Source organism: Carcharodon carcharias, chromosome 1 (assembly GCF_017639515.1).
Source record: "Carcharodon carcharias isolate sCarCar2 chromosome 1, sCarCar2.pri, whole genome shotgun sequence".
In the NCBI taxonomy this organism is placed as follows: Eukaryota; Metazoa; Chordata; class Chondrichthyes; order Lamniformes; family Lamnidae; genus Carcharodon; species Carcharodon carcharias.
In genome coordinates this window covers 134,482,188-134,499,319 of record NC_054467.1, presented here as the reverse complement: position 1 = coordinate 134,499,319, position 17,132 = coordinate 134,482,188, and the positions used below count along the sequence as shown (strand labels likewise).

The 17,132-nt window shown below is 41.3% G+C and overlaps 1 protein-coding gene across 9 annotated transcripts in view; it reads left to right on the top strand.

Annotated features, from left to right (window-relative positions):
* arap2 (ArfGAP with RhoGAP domain, ankyrin repeat and PH domain 2) overlaps positions 1-17,132 on the top strand; it is a 461,240-nt gene that overhangs the window by 207,224 nt on the left and 236,884 nt on the right. For all 9 annotated transcript variants that reach the window (XM_041205604.1, XM_041205793.1, XM_041205626.1 and 6 more), the window contains 2 exons: positions 1,681-1,868; positions 5,448-5,554. In XM_041205604.1, coding sequence (XP_041061538.1) covers positions 1,681-1,868; positions 5,448-5,554 — 295 coding nt within the window. The remainder of the gene's footprint in view (positions 1-1,680; positions 1,869-5,447; positions 5,555-17,132) is intronic.

The following is a 17,132-nucleotide window of genomic DNA, read 5'->3' as shown; positions in this document are numbered from 1 at the left end:
AGCACTTGATGGTTGTTCCAAATGATCTGAGATCTGTGAAGCTATAGTGTGTATATCCAATTGTCATGTGGAGCTGAGTGTCAGAACTCCATTAAGCAACTGAATACCATCTCACTACCATTGTTAGTTGAATTTATTGCACAGATAGGTCTCTGCCGTGAGGAATCTTAGGATATATCATAATTTGAACTCCAGCAAATAAACCACAATATAACATACATGTTTGCAATAAATCAAAATTTGCAACTCAAAGCTTTACTGTGCAACTGGCTATATCTGGTGGTGGAGAATGCATAGCACACTTGAAATCTTAGTCTCAACTTTAGCATTGGTTGTAAAATATATAGCCAACATTCACATCTGCACATCAGGACAAGCTGAAGTGTTACATGGTACTAAAGTCACCTTGCTTGTTAAATCGCCATATTTGAAGTATTCACTGAATTATAATGTCTCAGTTTAGTACAGAATTCCCTCAGTAGTACATCTTGAGCTCTTGACCTCAATTGAACAGCATGCTGCATAACAACACTTTTAATTGCATGTTAGCTTTAACATTACATTTGACACTTATGCTCTGGGTTTATCTTCCACCATTTATTTACTTTTAAGCGGAGAAATATGCATTTGAGCAGATTTGTCATTTTATATCAGTAGTTTGAAGCTATTGCATGAGACTAATAACTGTTAAACCTCCCGTGTCTAGCTTTCTAGCTTTCGTTTAGTTCAAAGATTTTGTGGCTGTTGGTGCAGTGCTTCATTGTGTTGTACCACAATGGGGTGGGGGAAATGAGGCTGGTCGGTTGGTGATGGGGAGGGGGGAGGGGGGCGGCGTTGTCCCTGATGATAACTGCTTTATTAGTGGTGCACAGATCGGATAGTTAGCATTTTTACCATACCATTAAAATCAATCAGCAATTATACTGGCTTTGTTTCCCCTGGAGCAAGATCATCAGTAAATGATGCATGGAACAAACAGAAGCTAAAATGAAGTTACAGGGAGTGTCACACTTGAGGGTGATTTGGGAAAATAATTTGGATCCAGATTGTCACATGTCATGTAGGCTTAATCCAGTTAAATGTCAGCTTGGCTTGGTGCCAGCACTCTTGATTCTTTCGGGAAGTGGGGACTGGGTGGTAGAGGGGTGGTGGAGAATGCGGCATTTTTCATTTACTATTCTGAGTATTAATGAGGAAGTAAAAGCCCCAAAATGGGAATTGGTAGCCTTAATACTTTAAAAACTTTTCAAAATATCTTAAAAGAAAAGCACAAGATAATGATAGTGTTTCAGAAAAGAGGTATGAGATTGAATGCAGACCTCTCACTGCAGATTTAAACTGTACTGTGGTGATCCTTGCTAAAATGCTAACATACAAGCATTTCAAAATTAATAATTTCAGGAGTATAGCTTTTTCTTATTATTATTACAGCATTATTGAAACATTCCAGGCTATCAGCATATTCTAGCAGCAACTGCCATTGTCCTTTGTTAACATTTATAAAGGGCTATGTTTGGAACTGCGAACTGAACATTTGGTTCTTCACTCCTGTCGCCATCTCCACCCATTTTTTTTTAAAAGAAATCTTGTTTGATAGATGCATCCCAAAAAAATAAACAAGTACTTTAGAATATTGTGATTTAATAAGACCAACTGAGTTCCTGAGACTTTCTTTGACAGGTGACAGAGATGACTGGATAGACACACTTCTCAGTGCATTAAAATCACAGTCTAACATCCTTTCTCAACTGAATACTCGATGCGCTGTTACATCTGATAAATTTGGTCATCTTGAGCTAAGGGGCTACAAAGCTCGAATTTTTGTTGTATTGAGAGGCAGCAACATTTGGCTTTATAAAAGTGAACAGGTAAGATTAAACATTTTGGTTATTCCAGTTATTATAATTCATTACACCAGTCAACCATGCATCTAAAGTAGTTCACTTGGCGTGGAAACAAAATTGTGTCAAATAGTTTCTGTTCTGTATGATGTTGAGAAGGTGGTGCTCTGGGTAAATGCACTTGTACCTGACAATTTTGAAACGATCATCCCAGGGAACGTATCATTGTATTTGAAGGGACCTCCATTCTAATGGTAAAACTAAAATACTGGGGATGCTGGAAATCTGAAACAAAAACTGAAAATGCTAGAAAACTCAGTAGGCCTAGCAGCATCTGTGGAGAGAGAAACAGAGTTAACATTTCGACTCCATATGTCCGTTCTTCAGTGCTCTGAAGAAGAGTCATATGGACTTGAAACATTAGTTCCACTTTAATGGTCATTGGTTTGTAAATGACAATCTTCTTTTAAACTCATTTACGGGATGTGGATGTCACTGGCTAGGGCAGCATTTATCAGCCATCCCTAATTGTCCTTGATAAGGTGGTGGTGAACTGCCCACTTGAACTGCTGCAGTCCCTGCAGTTAACATGTTCCTCTAGGATTTGTTATGTACCATGTCCAAAAATGACACAACAACCACTTGATCAGTTTGCAGCAAATTTATTATTATTAGCCAGTTGATAGATCAAAATATCCGCAACATCTTGTTGGATCTTTTCAAGTCACGGGTAATCTGAGTGCTAAAGTTTGGGGATAGCCATGTTTTTAATTTCTTCTGTAGTTGGCTACTCTCAACCATAGATTAAAAGTGTATAAAACATTAAACACAATGGTTGCTGCTTTTTTAGCAGCACATTGCATTGCTCATTCTTCACTGAATCAAAGTGCCAATGCCTTTGAGCTGAGTTATATACGTATAGTAATGATGCTGTTCCACAGTAATCTGTTTCTAAAATGAATGATTTCTTTTAGATGTTTACAATTGCTTATTTACCATCATTTCTTTTAATCCAATTTATCAATCTACCCCAGCCAACTCACCTCTTATCTACATTATTGAATTTGTTTGAATTTAAGACCCTAGTTTCAGATTTAACATCATCACTCTCAAAGTCAAAACAAAATTCTATCAAATGGTGATCATTCATCCCCAATGGATCTTTTGCTATCAGATTATTAATGAATCCTATTTCATTGCACAATACTAGATCTAAAATAGCCTGTTCACTGGTTGGCTCATCAAAATATTGTTCTAGATAATTGTCTTGCATGCATTCAATAAACTGATCCTCCAAGCTACTTCTGTTAAAATGGTTTGCCCAATCAATATGAAGATTAAAGTCCTCTATGATTATTGCATTATACTTGTTACCTGCTCTTCTAGTATATTAATATATTTTCTGTCCAAGACTGGAATTGCTATTAGGTGCCCTATAAATTCTCACCAATGTTTTCTGCCCTGTGTTTTTTTTTAGCTGTACCCATACTGATATTCTGTGCTAAGATCTCACTCCTGTCTTTAGGGTTACATTTATTATCAGGGCTACCCACTTCCTTTTCCATTTTGCCTAGCTTTTCTAAAACCCAGTAATATTTAGCTTCCAACCTTGGTCACCTGCATCTATATCAGTATTGGAAGATAGACCGTACTGCACTCAGCATTTGGTCAAAGGTAAGAATTAGACAGGAGTTCCATCACTCGAGGCCAGTGTTAAGCACAGATCCTATCTCAGAGAATGTGGTATATTTTTCCTTTATTTTTTTCAAGGGTGTGGGTATCCCTGGCAAGACCAACATTTGTTGCCTGTCCATAATTGCCCTTGAACTGAATGGCTTGCTAGGCTATTTCACAGGGCACTTAGGAGTCAACCACACTGCTTTGGGTCTGGAGTCACATGTAGGCCAGACCAGGTAAAGAGGGCAACTTTCCTTCCCTGAAAGACATGAGTAAACTAAGAGGGTTTTTAACAACAATCGATAATGGTTGTCATGGTCACCGATATTGAGACTAGCTTTATATTCCAGATTTATTAATTGAATTTAAATTCCACTAGCTGCTGCGTTAGGATTTGTACCCATGCCCCAGAGCATTAGGTCTGGATTACTAGTCCAGTAACATTACCATGACGCCACCATTTTGTTTAATTGTGATATCACTAGAGCCCGTGAGTGGGGGTGCAAATCCATGGGGAGAATTTTCTCCCTGTCAGGGGGGCGGTTGGGTGGGAGCAGCTGCACAGCCGACCGTTTTCCGCGATCAGCTGGGCACCGCCATTTTAAGTGGGTGGGCCAATTAAGGCCCGCCCGGCGTGACATGCACCCGGAAGCACTGAGCGCTACCAGTGCGGCTGGGGGGAGGCATAGAGCTGCCCTGGGGAGATTAGTTTAAGTCCTGAAAATTTTAATATTAAGAAAGAAAAGATTTAAGACATGTCCCCCTCATGTGAAAGTGTCACATGAGCTGGGACATGTCTATGAATGTTACTTAAAAATGTTATTAAACTTTAAAAACCTTCAAGAAACCTCGTGGATGAGGTTTCATGAAAAATGTGAAGCTCGTCTGGACTCTTTGCCTGCCTGCCAACCTTAAGGTTGGACAGGCAGCTCAGTTTATTGTTTTAATTGACATTTAAATGGCCTTAATAGGCCTTTGACAGTTCGGCGGGTGCGTGCCCACCGACCTGAAAATCTGAATGACACGCAGTGACGTTGGGACGTACGCCCAACATCACCGCGCGTCATCTTACGTGTCGGCGAGCAGGCCCCATCCCCGCTCGCCAGCACGAAAATCCTGGCCTATGTAGCTACCAACAATTGAAAGTAAGCCTATAATTTGTACTTTTTAGGTGGCAGAGCAATGGCCTACTAGACCAAACCAATTTTATGTATATTTTGTCTCCTTCCTCCAAAACATGAACCTAAATGTCAACCGAGATAGGGAGAATTGCCTTTTTTAATTCATACTTTGTTCATTGTTGAGTTGTTTTTTAAAAAAGGTAAACATTTGGAACATATGACATGTCCCTCTCCTGCACCTCCTGTTTGTACTGAGGGTAGTACAATTGTGACATTGAACTTATGGCTGCTATTAGATTCAACTGTCGTTAATAACATGGTTCAGACCACCACTTGCAGGCTGTAGTGATTCACCAACTGATCATCTCATAAAACATTTCTGCATTCCCTGAGATAAGATCTGTGTCTTAATGCAGGCCTTGAATGAGAGGACTCCTGTCTAATTCTTAGCTTTGATCAAATGTTGAACCCAATGTGGTCTATTTTCCAATTAAACAGCAGGGTGATGGCTTAGCTTCTGTCCATCACATATCCCATCCCACTCTGGAAGCAACTTACCCAGCAGTGTGAACAAGTTCACAGTGATGGGCAATAAATGCTGGCCTAGCCAGCAAGGCCCACATCCCATGAATGAATTTCAAAAAAGACTGTCATATTTCAATGTAGCTTGTTCAAAAGTCAAATGTTCATCTGATTAAATGCTGAACTTAGGTTTTAGAAAACTGGAGTGCTTGATTAGATATTCAACTGTTTGATAGCTATCAAATTATATTTGAAAGGAAATATTAACTTTTTTTTTATTTTAAAGGATTTTAAAGGTGGAATTGGTATTACAATGGTAAACACAAGTGTGGCAACAGTCAAAGATGTTGATCGTAAAGGTTTTGAATTATCTACTCCATTCCGAAACTTCAGGTAAAATATTTTGGAGCTATACATTGATTTCATCGCTCTGTTACGTAGTAAAACAAAATTAATGTTCGCAGCTTGCCCCACTGAGGGGACATACTATTCTTTGGAGACTGGGATCAAGATGTCTAGCGAATGATGGAGAGGAAAGAGAATTTGATTTATGTAAAGTTTTGCATGATCTCAGGACACCCCAAAATATTTCACAACCAACAAAATACTTTTTGAAGTGTAATTGCTGTGGTAACGTAGGGAAGTGTGCCCTCCAGCAAGGTCCTGCAAACAGCTATGAGGCAAATGATCGGTTAATCTGCTCTAGCATTGTTGGTTGAGGAATAAATATTGGCTAGTTGTCAAGGGAGAACTTGCCTGCATCTCTTTGAATAGTACTGAGGAATCTTTTGCATTGACATTTGAATGAAAGCACCCCTGGCAGTGACATCTCAGCCAAGATGCCGATCCAATTCTGAGGGAGACCTTTACGAACATATGAAATAGGAGCAGAAGTAGGCTGCTCGGCCCCTTGAACCTGCTCCTTCATTCAATAAGATCCTGGCTGATCTATTTGTGTTTTGAATGCCACATTCCCATACCCCCAAAACCTTTGATTCCCATGCCTAACAAGAATCTATCCATCTCTGCTTTAAAAATGTTATATGACCCCGACCTTCACTACCTTCTGAAACGGAGAGTTCCAAAGTCACAAAACCCTCTGAGGGAAAAGAATTCTCCTCATCTCTGTCTTTAAAGGGCAACCTCTAATTTTAAAACAGTGCCCCCTAGTTCTGGACTCACCCACAAGAGGAAACATCTGTTCCGCATCCATCTTGTCATGACCGTTTAGGATCTTATATACTTCAATTAAGTCACCCCTCACTCTTCTAAACTCCAATGGAAACAGGCCCAGTCTGTCCAAACTTTCCTCATAAGACAACCTGCTCATTCCAGGTATAAATCTAGTAAACCTCCTCTGAGCTGCCTCCAATGAATTTACATCCTTCCTTAAATAAGGAGACCAAAATTGCACACAGTATTTGAGATGTGTTCTCACCAATGATCTGTACAACAGAAGCATAACATCCTGACTTTTATGTTCAATTTCTCTCATAATAAAGGATAGAATTCCATTATCTTTCTTAATTACATGTTGTAACTGCGTACTAACCTTTTGTCACTCATGCACGATAACACATAGATCCTGCTGCACCTGGGAATTCTGCAGTCATTCTTCGTTTAAGTAATACTTTGCTTTTTTACTCTTCCTGGCAAGTTAACAACTTCATATTTTCCCACATTATACTCCATCTGCCAAATTCTTGCCCACTCACTCAACCGATCTTCAACCTCATTATGTTTCCTTCACAACATACTTTCCTACCAATCTTTATGTCATCTTCAAATTTAGTTACCATTATTTCGCTCACAGAATCACAGTGCAGAATAGGCCCTTCGGCCCTTCAAGCTGCACCGACACGTGAGAAACACCTGACCTATTTACCTAATTCCATTTACCAGCAATTGGCCCATAGCCTTGAATGTTATGACGTGCCAAGTGCTCATCCAGGTACTTTTTAAAGGATGTGAGGCAACCCGCCTCTACCACCCTCCCAGGCAGTGCATTCCAGACCATCACTACCCTCTGGATAAAAAAGTTTTCCCTCACATCCCCCCTAAACCTCCTGCCCCTCACCTTGAACTTATGTCCCCTTGTGACTGACCCTTCAAGTAAGGGGAACAGCTGCTCCCTATCCACCCTGTCCGTGCCCCTCATAATCTTGTACATCTTGATCAGGTCGTCCCTCAATCTTCTCTGCTCCAACGAAAACAACCCAAGTCTATCCAACCTCTTTTCATAACCTAAATGTTTCACCCCAGGCAACATCCTGGTGAATCTCCCCTGCACCCCCTCCAGTACAATCACATCCTTCCTATATTGTGACGACCAAAACTGCACACAGTACTTCAGCTGTGGCCTCACCAAGGTTCTATACAACTCCAACATGACCTCCCTACTTTTGTAATCTATGCCTCGATTGATAAAGGCGAGTGTCCCATATGCCTTTTTCACCACCCCACTAACATGCATCTCCACCTTCAGAGATCTATGGACACACACGCCAAGGTCCCTTTGTTCCTCAGAACTTCCTAGTGTCATGCCGTTCATTGAATACTTCCTTGTCAAATTACTCCTTCCAAAGTGTATCACCTCACACTTTTCAGGGTTAAATTCCATCTGCCGCTTATCTGCCCATTTGACCATCCTGTCTATATCTTCCTGTAGCCCAAGACACTCAACCTCACTGTTAACCACCCGGCCAATCTTTGTGTCATCCGCAAACTTACTAATCCCACCCCCCACACGGTCATCTATGTTGTTTATGGAAATTACAAATAATAGGCGACCGAGCACAGATCCTTGTGGTATGTAACTGGACACTGGCTTCCAGTCGCTAAAGCATCCTTCTGTCATCACCCTCTACCTCCTACAACTAAGCCAATTTTTAATCCACCTTATCAAATTACCCTGTATCCCATGTGTCTTTGCCTTCCTTATAAGTCTCCCATGTAGGACCTTGTCAAAGGCTTTGCTGAAATCCATATGAATTGCATCAACTGCACTACCCTCATCTACACACCTGGTCACCTCCTCAAAAAATTCAATTAAATTTGTTAGGCATGACCTCCCTCTGACAAAGCCATGCTGACTATTCCTAATCAAACCTTGCCTCTCCAAGTGGAGATAGATACTCTCCTTCAGAAATTTCTCCAATAGTTTCCCTACCACTGATGTGCGACTCACTGGCCTGTAGTTCCCTGGCTTATCTCTATAGTCCTTCTTAAATAGCAGAACCACATTAGCTGTTCTCCGGTCCTCTGGCACCTCCCCCGTGGCCAGAGAGGAATTAAAAATTTGGGTCAGAGCCCCTGCGATCTCCTCCCTTGCTTCCCTCATCAGTCTGGGACACAAGTCATCCAGACCTGGAGATCTGTCCACTTTTAAGCCTGCCAACACCTCCAATACCTTGTCACTCCCTATATTAATTTGCTTAAGAACCTCGCAGTCTCTCTCCCCGAGTTCAATATCTTCATCCTCGTTCTCTTGGGTGAAGATGGACGTGAAGTATTCATTCAACACTGTAGCAATGTCCTCTGGCTCCACCCATAGATTGCCCCCTTGGTCCCTCATGGGCCCTATTCTTTCCCTGATTATCCTTTTCCCATTGATATACTTATAGAACATCTTGGAATTTTCCCTACTTTTACCAGCCAGAGCTTCCTCATATCCCCTCTTTGCTCTCCTAATTACTTTCTTAAGCTCCACCCTGCACTGTCTGTACTCCACTAATGCCTCTGCTGAGTTGCTTCCCTTGTACCTGCTAAAAGCCTCTCTTTTCCTTCTCATCGTAACCTGAATATCCCTGGTCATCCATGGTTTTCTGGGCTTGTTACTCCTTCCTATCACCCTAGAGGGAACATGTTGAGCCTGTACCCTCCCCATTTCCTTTTCGAACACCCTCCACTGTTCCTCTGTAGATTTCCCCACAAGTAGCTGTTCCCAGCCTACCTTGGCCAGATCCTGCCTTATTTTACTAATATCCAATCTCCCCCAATCCAAAACAGTTTTTTGCAACTTGTCGATTCCTTTGTCCATAACAAACTTAAACTATACCATGTTGTGGTCACTATCGCTAAAATGCTCGCCCACCACCACCTCAGCCACCTGTATGACTTCATTCCCCAGAATTAGTTCCAGCAATGCACCGTCCCTTGTTGGACCCTCTAAATATTGACCTAAAATGTTCTCCTGTACACGTTTCAAGAAATCCACTCTATCCAAGCCCTTAACACTATGTCTGTCCCAATTAATGTTGGGAAAGTTGAAATCACCTAATATAATTACCCTATTGTTATTGTTTTTACACACCTCCACAGAGTGTGCGCATATTTGCTCCTCAGTTTCCCACTGACCATCTGGGGGTCTATAATAAACACCTAATAATGTGGTTGCCCCTTTTTTATTCCTAAGCTCTGCCCACAAAGCTTCATTCGATGCCCCCTCCAAGATATCATCTCTCCTTACTGCCGTAACAGACTGCTTAACTAATAATGCAATGCCTCCTCCTCTTTTACCCCCTCCCCTGTATCGCCTGAAGATTCTATATCCTGGAAAGTTGAGCTGCCAATCCTGCCCTTACCTCAACCACGTCTCAGTGATTGCTACAATATCACAATTCCACGTGTCAATCCTCACCCTTAACTCATCCGTTTTACCTGTAATACTCCTGGCATTAAAGTAGAGGCCATCCAGCCTTGCCTTATCTAAGTCATTGATATGAATTGTAAAAATCTGAGGCTCCAGCACAGATCCCTGTGGACTCCACTTGTCACATTCTGCCAATCAGAAAATAATGCCTTTATGCCTACACTCTGTTTTCTGCCAGCCATCCAATCTTCTAATCTTCTATCCATACTAATATGTTACCTATGAGTTTTTATTTTCCGCAATAACCTTTGATGTGGCACCTTATCAAATGCTTTCTGGAAATCCAAGTACAGAACGTTTACAGGCTTTCCTTTTATCCACAGCACATGTTACACCTTCAAAAAACTCCAATAAATTGGTTAAGCATGATTTCCTTTTCACAACACCCTGCTGACTCTTCCTGATTACCTTGAGTTTTTCCTAAGTGTCCAGCTCCAACCTCCTTAATGATCGATTCTAACACCTTCCTCACAACAGACGTCAAGCTAACTGGCCTATAGTTTTCTATTTTCTCCCTCCCTCCTTTTTGAATAGAGGGGTTATATTTGCCATTTTCCAGTCTGATGGAACCTTTCCAGAACCTAACCCATTTTGGAAAATTAACACCAACGCAGCTGCTACCTCATTTAGCCACCTTATTTAAGGCCATAGAATGAAGCCCATCAAGACCTGGAGACTTGTCAGCTGCAGCTCCATCAGTTTGCTCAGTGCCACTTCCCTCGTGATTGTAATTTCACCAAGTTCCTCTCTCCCTTCCACCTACTGATTTACAACTATTACTGCAATATTTTTTGTATCTTCTGTAATGAAGACAGAAGCAAGGTATTTGTTCTTTCATCTGCCATTTCCTTATTATCTACTATTAACTCCCCATTGTCATTCTCCAGAAGGCCAACACTCATTTTACATTTTATTTTTTAAATGCCTGTAGAAACTCTTGCTATCCGTTTTTACATTTTTAGCTAGCTTCCGCTCATTCTCCAATTTCTTTCTTCTGGTTAACCTTTTTGTCATTCTCTGACACTCTATATATTCTGATGAATCATCTGACCTGCCACTTATCTTTGTGCAGTTATATGCAATTTCCTTAGGTTTGATGCTTTCCTTATTTTTTTTAGTTAACCACGGCTGGTGGGTCCTCCACTTAGACTTTCTCTTTATTGTAGGAATCTACTTATTCTGAGTATACTGAAATATCCCCTTAAATATCTGCCCCTGCTTCTCTATTGATCTATCCTCTAGCCTAGTATCCCAGTTCACATCAGCTAGCTCAGCTTTCATCCCCACATAGTTGTCTTTATTTACGTTTAAAATACTAGTCTTATACCCACTCTTCTCCCTTTAAAACTGGATGTAAAATTCAATTATATTCTGCTACCTAGGGGTGACTTTATTCTGAGGTTATTAATTAACCCTCTCACATTACACAATAACCGAGTCTAATATAACCTGCTCTCTGGTTGGTTCCAGAATGTGCTGTTCTAAAAACTATCTCAAAAGCATTCTCTGAACTCCTCATCGAGGCTGCTACTGCCAATTTTCCAGTTTTTATGTAGATTAAAAGCACCCCTTGTCATTGCTGTCCTTTCATCACAAGCACCCAATATTTCTTCTTGTATATTATATCCTCCATTGTGGTTACTGTTAGGAGGCCTGTGCACTACTTCAGGAAGTGACTTCTTTTCCCTACTATTCCTCATCTTCACCCAAATTGATTCTACGTTCTGATCTCCTGAACCAGGATAATCTCTAACTATTGCACCAGTGCAATCCTTGATTAACAGTGCTGGATTAAAAGGATAGCTCTTGTCTCCAGAATTATATCAATGAACTGGTTGAGTGGGCAGAAAAGTGGCAAATCGGATTCATTCCTGAAATGTGGGAGGTAATGCATTTGGAGAGGGTAAACAAAGCAAGGGAATACTCAATAAATGGGAGGACATTGAGAGAGGTTGAGGAAGTGAAAGACCTTGGAGTGCATGCCCACAGGTCCCTGAAGTTGGCAGAACAAGTGGATAAAGTGGTAAAGAAAGCATAATTGAATTAGGTATTGAATACAAAAGCAGGGATGTAATGATGGAACTGAATAGAATGCAGGTTCGGCCACAGCTGGAATGTTATGAACAGTTCTGGCCACCACATTATAGGAAGGAAATAATTACTCTGGAGAGAGTATAGAGAAGTTTTACAAGAATATTGCTATGGCTTGAAAATTCCAGCTATGAGGAAAGATTGAATAGGCTAGGGTTGTTTTCCTTAGAACAGAGGAGGCTGAGAGCTGACATAATTGAGGTGTACAAAATTATGAGGGGCCTAGATAGGCTAGACAGTAAAGACTTGTTTCCCCTAGCTGAGGGGTCAATTAACAGGGGGCACAGATTTAAGGTGATTGGTGAAAGGGATATGGGGGTCATGAGGGTGGTGGGTGTCTGGAATTTGCTGCTTAAATCAGTGGTTGCGACTGAAATGCTCAACTCATTTAAAAGGTACTTGGATCTGCATCTGAAGCGCTATAACCTGCAAGGCTACCAGTATTGGAAGGTGAGATTAAAATGAGCGGCTAGTTTCTTTTTCTGACCAGCACAAACATGATGGTTTGAATGGCCTCCTTCTGGGCCGTAACCTTTCTGCGGTTCCATGGTTCTATGCTACCCCTCCATCTTTACCTAGCTTCCTATTCTTCTTGAATGTCATATACCGTTCAATATTCAGGACGCAATCATTTCATCCTGAAGCTAGGTCTCCGTAATTGCAATTAGATCATATTTATTTATTTCAATATGTGCTATCAATGCATTAACTTTGTGATGAATGCTATGCACATTCAGATACAAAGCCTTTAGTCTTGTCTTTTTGTTATCGAGTCTTGATTGTTGGTGTATTGTTAGGTTTTTCTCTTTGTCCGTTGCTGCTATTCTCTGACCCTCATTTCCCATATTACTATTTTGCTCTCCTGCCTTGACCCTACCCCTTGATTTGCTACATCTACCCAAGCTTAATCCCTGGCTTTACAACTAGCTGTAAACAATAAGATAAAAGCAAAAAACTGCGGATGCTGGAAATCCTAAACAAAAATAAAAATAAAAATACCTGGAAAAACTCACAGGTCTGGCAGCATCTGCGGAGAGGAACACAGTTAACGTTTTGAGTCTGTATGACTCTTCAACAGAACTAAATAAAAATAGAAGAGAGGTGAAATATAAGCTGGTTTAAGTGGGGTGGGGGGGTGGGACAAGTAGAGCTAGATAGAGGACCAGTGATAGGTGGAGATAACCAAAAGATGTCATAGACAAAAGGACAAAGAGGTGTTGAAGGTGGTGATATTATCTATGGAATGTGCTAATTAAGGGTAGGAAGCAGCACAAGCAAGGTACAGATAGCCCTAGTGGGGGTGGGGTTGAAGGAATCAAAATAGGCTAAAAGGTAGAGATAAAACAATGAATGGAAATACATTTAATAAATAATGGAAATAGGTGGGAAAAGAAAAATCTATATAAATTATTGGGGAATAACGGGGGGATCAGAAAGGGAGTGGGGATGGAGGAGAGAGTTCATGGTCTAAAATTGTTGAATTCAATATTCAGTCTGGAAGGCTGTAAAGTGCCTAGTCAGAAGATGACGTGCTGTTCCTCCAGTTAGCGTAGAGTTTCACTGGAGCAATGCAGCAGGCCAAGGACAGACATGTGGGCATAAGAGCAGGATGGAGTGTTGAAACAGCAAGTGACAGGGAGGTCTGGGTCATGCTTGCGGAGAGACCGAAGGTGTTCTGCAAAGCGGTCACCCAGTCTGCGTTTGGTCTCTCCAATGTAGAGGAAACCGCATTGGGAGCAACGAATGCAGTAGACTAAATTGAGAGAAGTGCAAGTGAAATGCTGCTTCACTTGAAAAGAGTGTTTGGGCCCTTGGACGGTGAGGAGAGGGGAAGTAAAGGGGCAGGTGTTGCACCTTCTGTGGTTGCATGGGAAGGTGCCGTGGGAGGGGATTGAGGTGTAGGGGGTGATGGAGGAGTGGACCAAGGTATCCCGGAGGGAATGATCCCTGAAGAATGCCACCAGGGGGGTGAAGAGAAGATGTGTTTGGTGGTGGCATCATGCTGGAGTTGGCGGAAATGGCAGAGGATGATCCTTTGAATGTGGAGACTGGTGGGGTGATAAGTGAGGACAAAGGGGACCCGATCATGTTTCTAGGAGGGAGAGGAAGGTGTGAGGGCGGATGCGCCGGAGATAGGCCGGACACGGTTGAGGGCCCTGTCAACGACCGTGGGTGGAAAACCTCAGTTAAGGAAGAAGGAAGACATGTCAGAGGAACTGTTTTTGAAAGTGGCATCATCAGAACAGATGCCTCCGTCGCATCGAAATGTTAACTGTGTTCCTCTCCGCAGATGCTGCCAGACCTGCTGAGTTTTTCCAGATATTTTTATTTTTATTTTTGTTTTAGCTATAAACAATATTTGACCAGGGAGTGCGCGGGGCTGATACTGGGTGCTCAAAATGAAAACAGGTTTCTGTTGCAAAATCTTTCTTGATAAAATGTGTTCATCCCAACATATATACAAGTTAATAAAAAAAATAGCCTAACCACGCAATACAATTCCATTAAGTTTTATTGGTGCCTTGGGTCCCATGCTATTGCATTGTGTTTGTGCATTTTAATTTGCTAATATCACAAATGATTGTTACCTACACAATTTCACACAGCTGAAAATACACCATCTGTTTGTTTACCTGCATTTTGCATTAATATTGGGACAGATACAGCCATCAAATTACAGTAACAGCAAAAACTATTCGGGCAATATAAGTGTCTCAGGGAAAAAAAGAGCAATGGCTAAGATGGGTAAGAGCTCCCAAAGCAGTGGAATTCAGTGTCTGCATATAAAAATATGTTTGACATATATATGTTTATAAGTATAAGGGGGCTGTGTGACACTTGCACTCTGCTTGCTATTGAAGTAATGTGCATCATGGGCTTTGAGGTTTCAGTGCGAATTGTAACACAGCCATAATTGTGCAGCCCAGTACGGTTAATAGAAATTGTCCAACGCTTCCAGAACTGGATATTGTGAAAACCTACTTCTTTCCCCTTGTGGGTCCAGCTGCAGAGTGTGATTTTGAAAGCTGTATAAAACTCGCTTCTTGCAGCATTAGCTGGTGCCTTTTTTTCATGATTTGCCTTTATTGACACACATTGAGACCAGAACAAATGATTGTTTAGAAGATTGACTGTTATATTGCTTAACTAACTGTGTAGATTACATAATGCACTATCTTCCCTCCTCAAATTCTATTTTAGAATCCGTTTTATTATACAGTTCTGCATTTGTCAAAAATACAGGTCTGTTATGTAATACACTGGTTCTGTTCTTTTTCAAAAAAAGAAGCAGGAGGTGATCGGTAATTTTATTAACTGAAAATTTCACTATCTCAACCACAGATTGTTGGAATAAAATTAATTTTAAAAATGAATAAGCTGGGAAAGTGTGGAACTGCCTAATTAACACACTAAACAAGCTCAGTGGCACAGCTGATCATGGAAATATGCTTCCTTCACAACAAGTACCCTTGGAAGCTGTGAACTAAGTTGCTATAATTCTATTCGACTCCATAATGTATGCAATAAGAATGAAACTTCCTGACTGCAGACTTCTACCAGTATTTCCACTGTGCTGGATGCATCTAATAGAACTGAATTTTTGGATGTAAATTCCACATAAACACATAAATTTGTGTAATCACAGAAACATAGAACCGGAGACTTGTTTTAAAGAATGCCACACTTTTTAAATAATTGTCCTAGGGATATGTACTATGATGGCAAAGGAATATTTATCATCCAACCCCAGTTGCCAGGGGGCATTAAGGGTCAACTATGTTGGAGTATGATGTGGGAAAACGTGAAGTTGTTCACTTTGGCAGCAAGAATAAAAAAGCTGAGTATTACTTAAATGGAGAATGACTGCAGAATCCCGAGGTGCAGTGGGATCCAGGGGCAGATTTTTCTGTGCAGGGGTGGGGCCCGCATGCCGACGAGTAATATGATGCATGGTGACTTCGGGCGTGCGTCGCGACATCATCGCACATCATTCCAATCTGTCGTTTGGAGGGCACACGCCGGAGGCGGCAGTGTGCCTGCAGAACTGTCAAATGCCTGTTAAGGCCATTAATAAACTAATTAACCAAATTGACAGAGCCTAAGTAGCCTTCGCAGTTTTCATAAAAGTTCATTCAAGGGCGGGATGAGGTTTCATGAAGGGTTTATTGAATTAATAAATATTTTTAAAATATATCATAAACACATCTCAGCTCATGTGACGGTGTCACATGAGGGGACATGTGTAACTGATTTTTAACTTTCTTTATTTAGAGGTTTCAAATTGAACTTAATCTCCCTGAGGCAGCTCTGTGCCTCAGGGAGATTTCTGCGCTCTTTCGCATGCATGTGCGAAAGAGCGCAGGCCCCAACTCTCCCTCCTCCCCACGTGCGCACAGGTAGCGCTGAGCGATACCGGCCGTGCATCACGCTGGGTGGGCCTCAATTGGCCCGCCCACATAAAATGGCCAATCACGGGCGGCATCCCGCCCACACTTGCTCTCGACTGGCCCACCTGACAGGCAGAAGATTCTGCCCTAGGTGTTCTCGTGCATGAGTCACAAGAAGTTAGTACGCAGATACAGCAATTAATCAAGAAGGCTAATGGAATGCTATCATTTTTTAGGAAAGTAATTGAACATAAAAGTAAGGATAAAAATACCTGGAAAAACTCAGCAGGTCTGGCAGCATCTGTGGAGAGGAACACAGTTTGCAGGTATTTTTATTTTTGTTTTGGATGCTGCCAGACCTGCTGAGTTTTTCCAGGTATTTTTATTTTTGTTTTGGATTTCCAGCATCCGCAGTTTTTTGCTTTTATAAAAGTAAGGATGATATGTTTCAGTTATACAGAACATTGGTGAGACCACATCTCGAATACTGTGTGCAGATTTGGTCTCCTTATTTAAGAAAGGGTGTAAATGCGATGGAGGCGGTTCAGAGAGGGTTTACTAGATTAATACCTGGAATGAATGGGTTGCCTTATGAGGAAAGGTTGCACTGATTGGGCTTGTTTCCACTGGAGTTTAGAAGAGTAAAGAATGATTTGATTGAAGTATATAAGATCCTGAATGCTCTTGACAAGGTGGACCCAGAAAGGATGTTTCCTTTTGTGGGTGAGTCTAGAACTAAGGGGCACTGTTTTAAAATTAGTAGTTCGTCCTTTTAGGACAGAGATGAGGAGAATTTTTTTCTCTGAGTGTTGCGCGACTTTGGAACTCTCTGCCTCTGAAG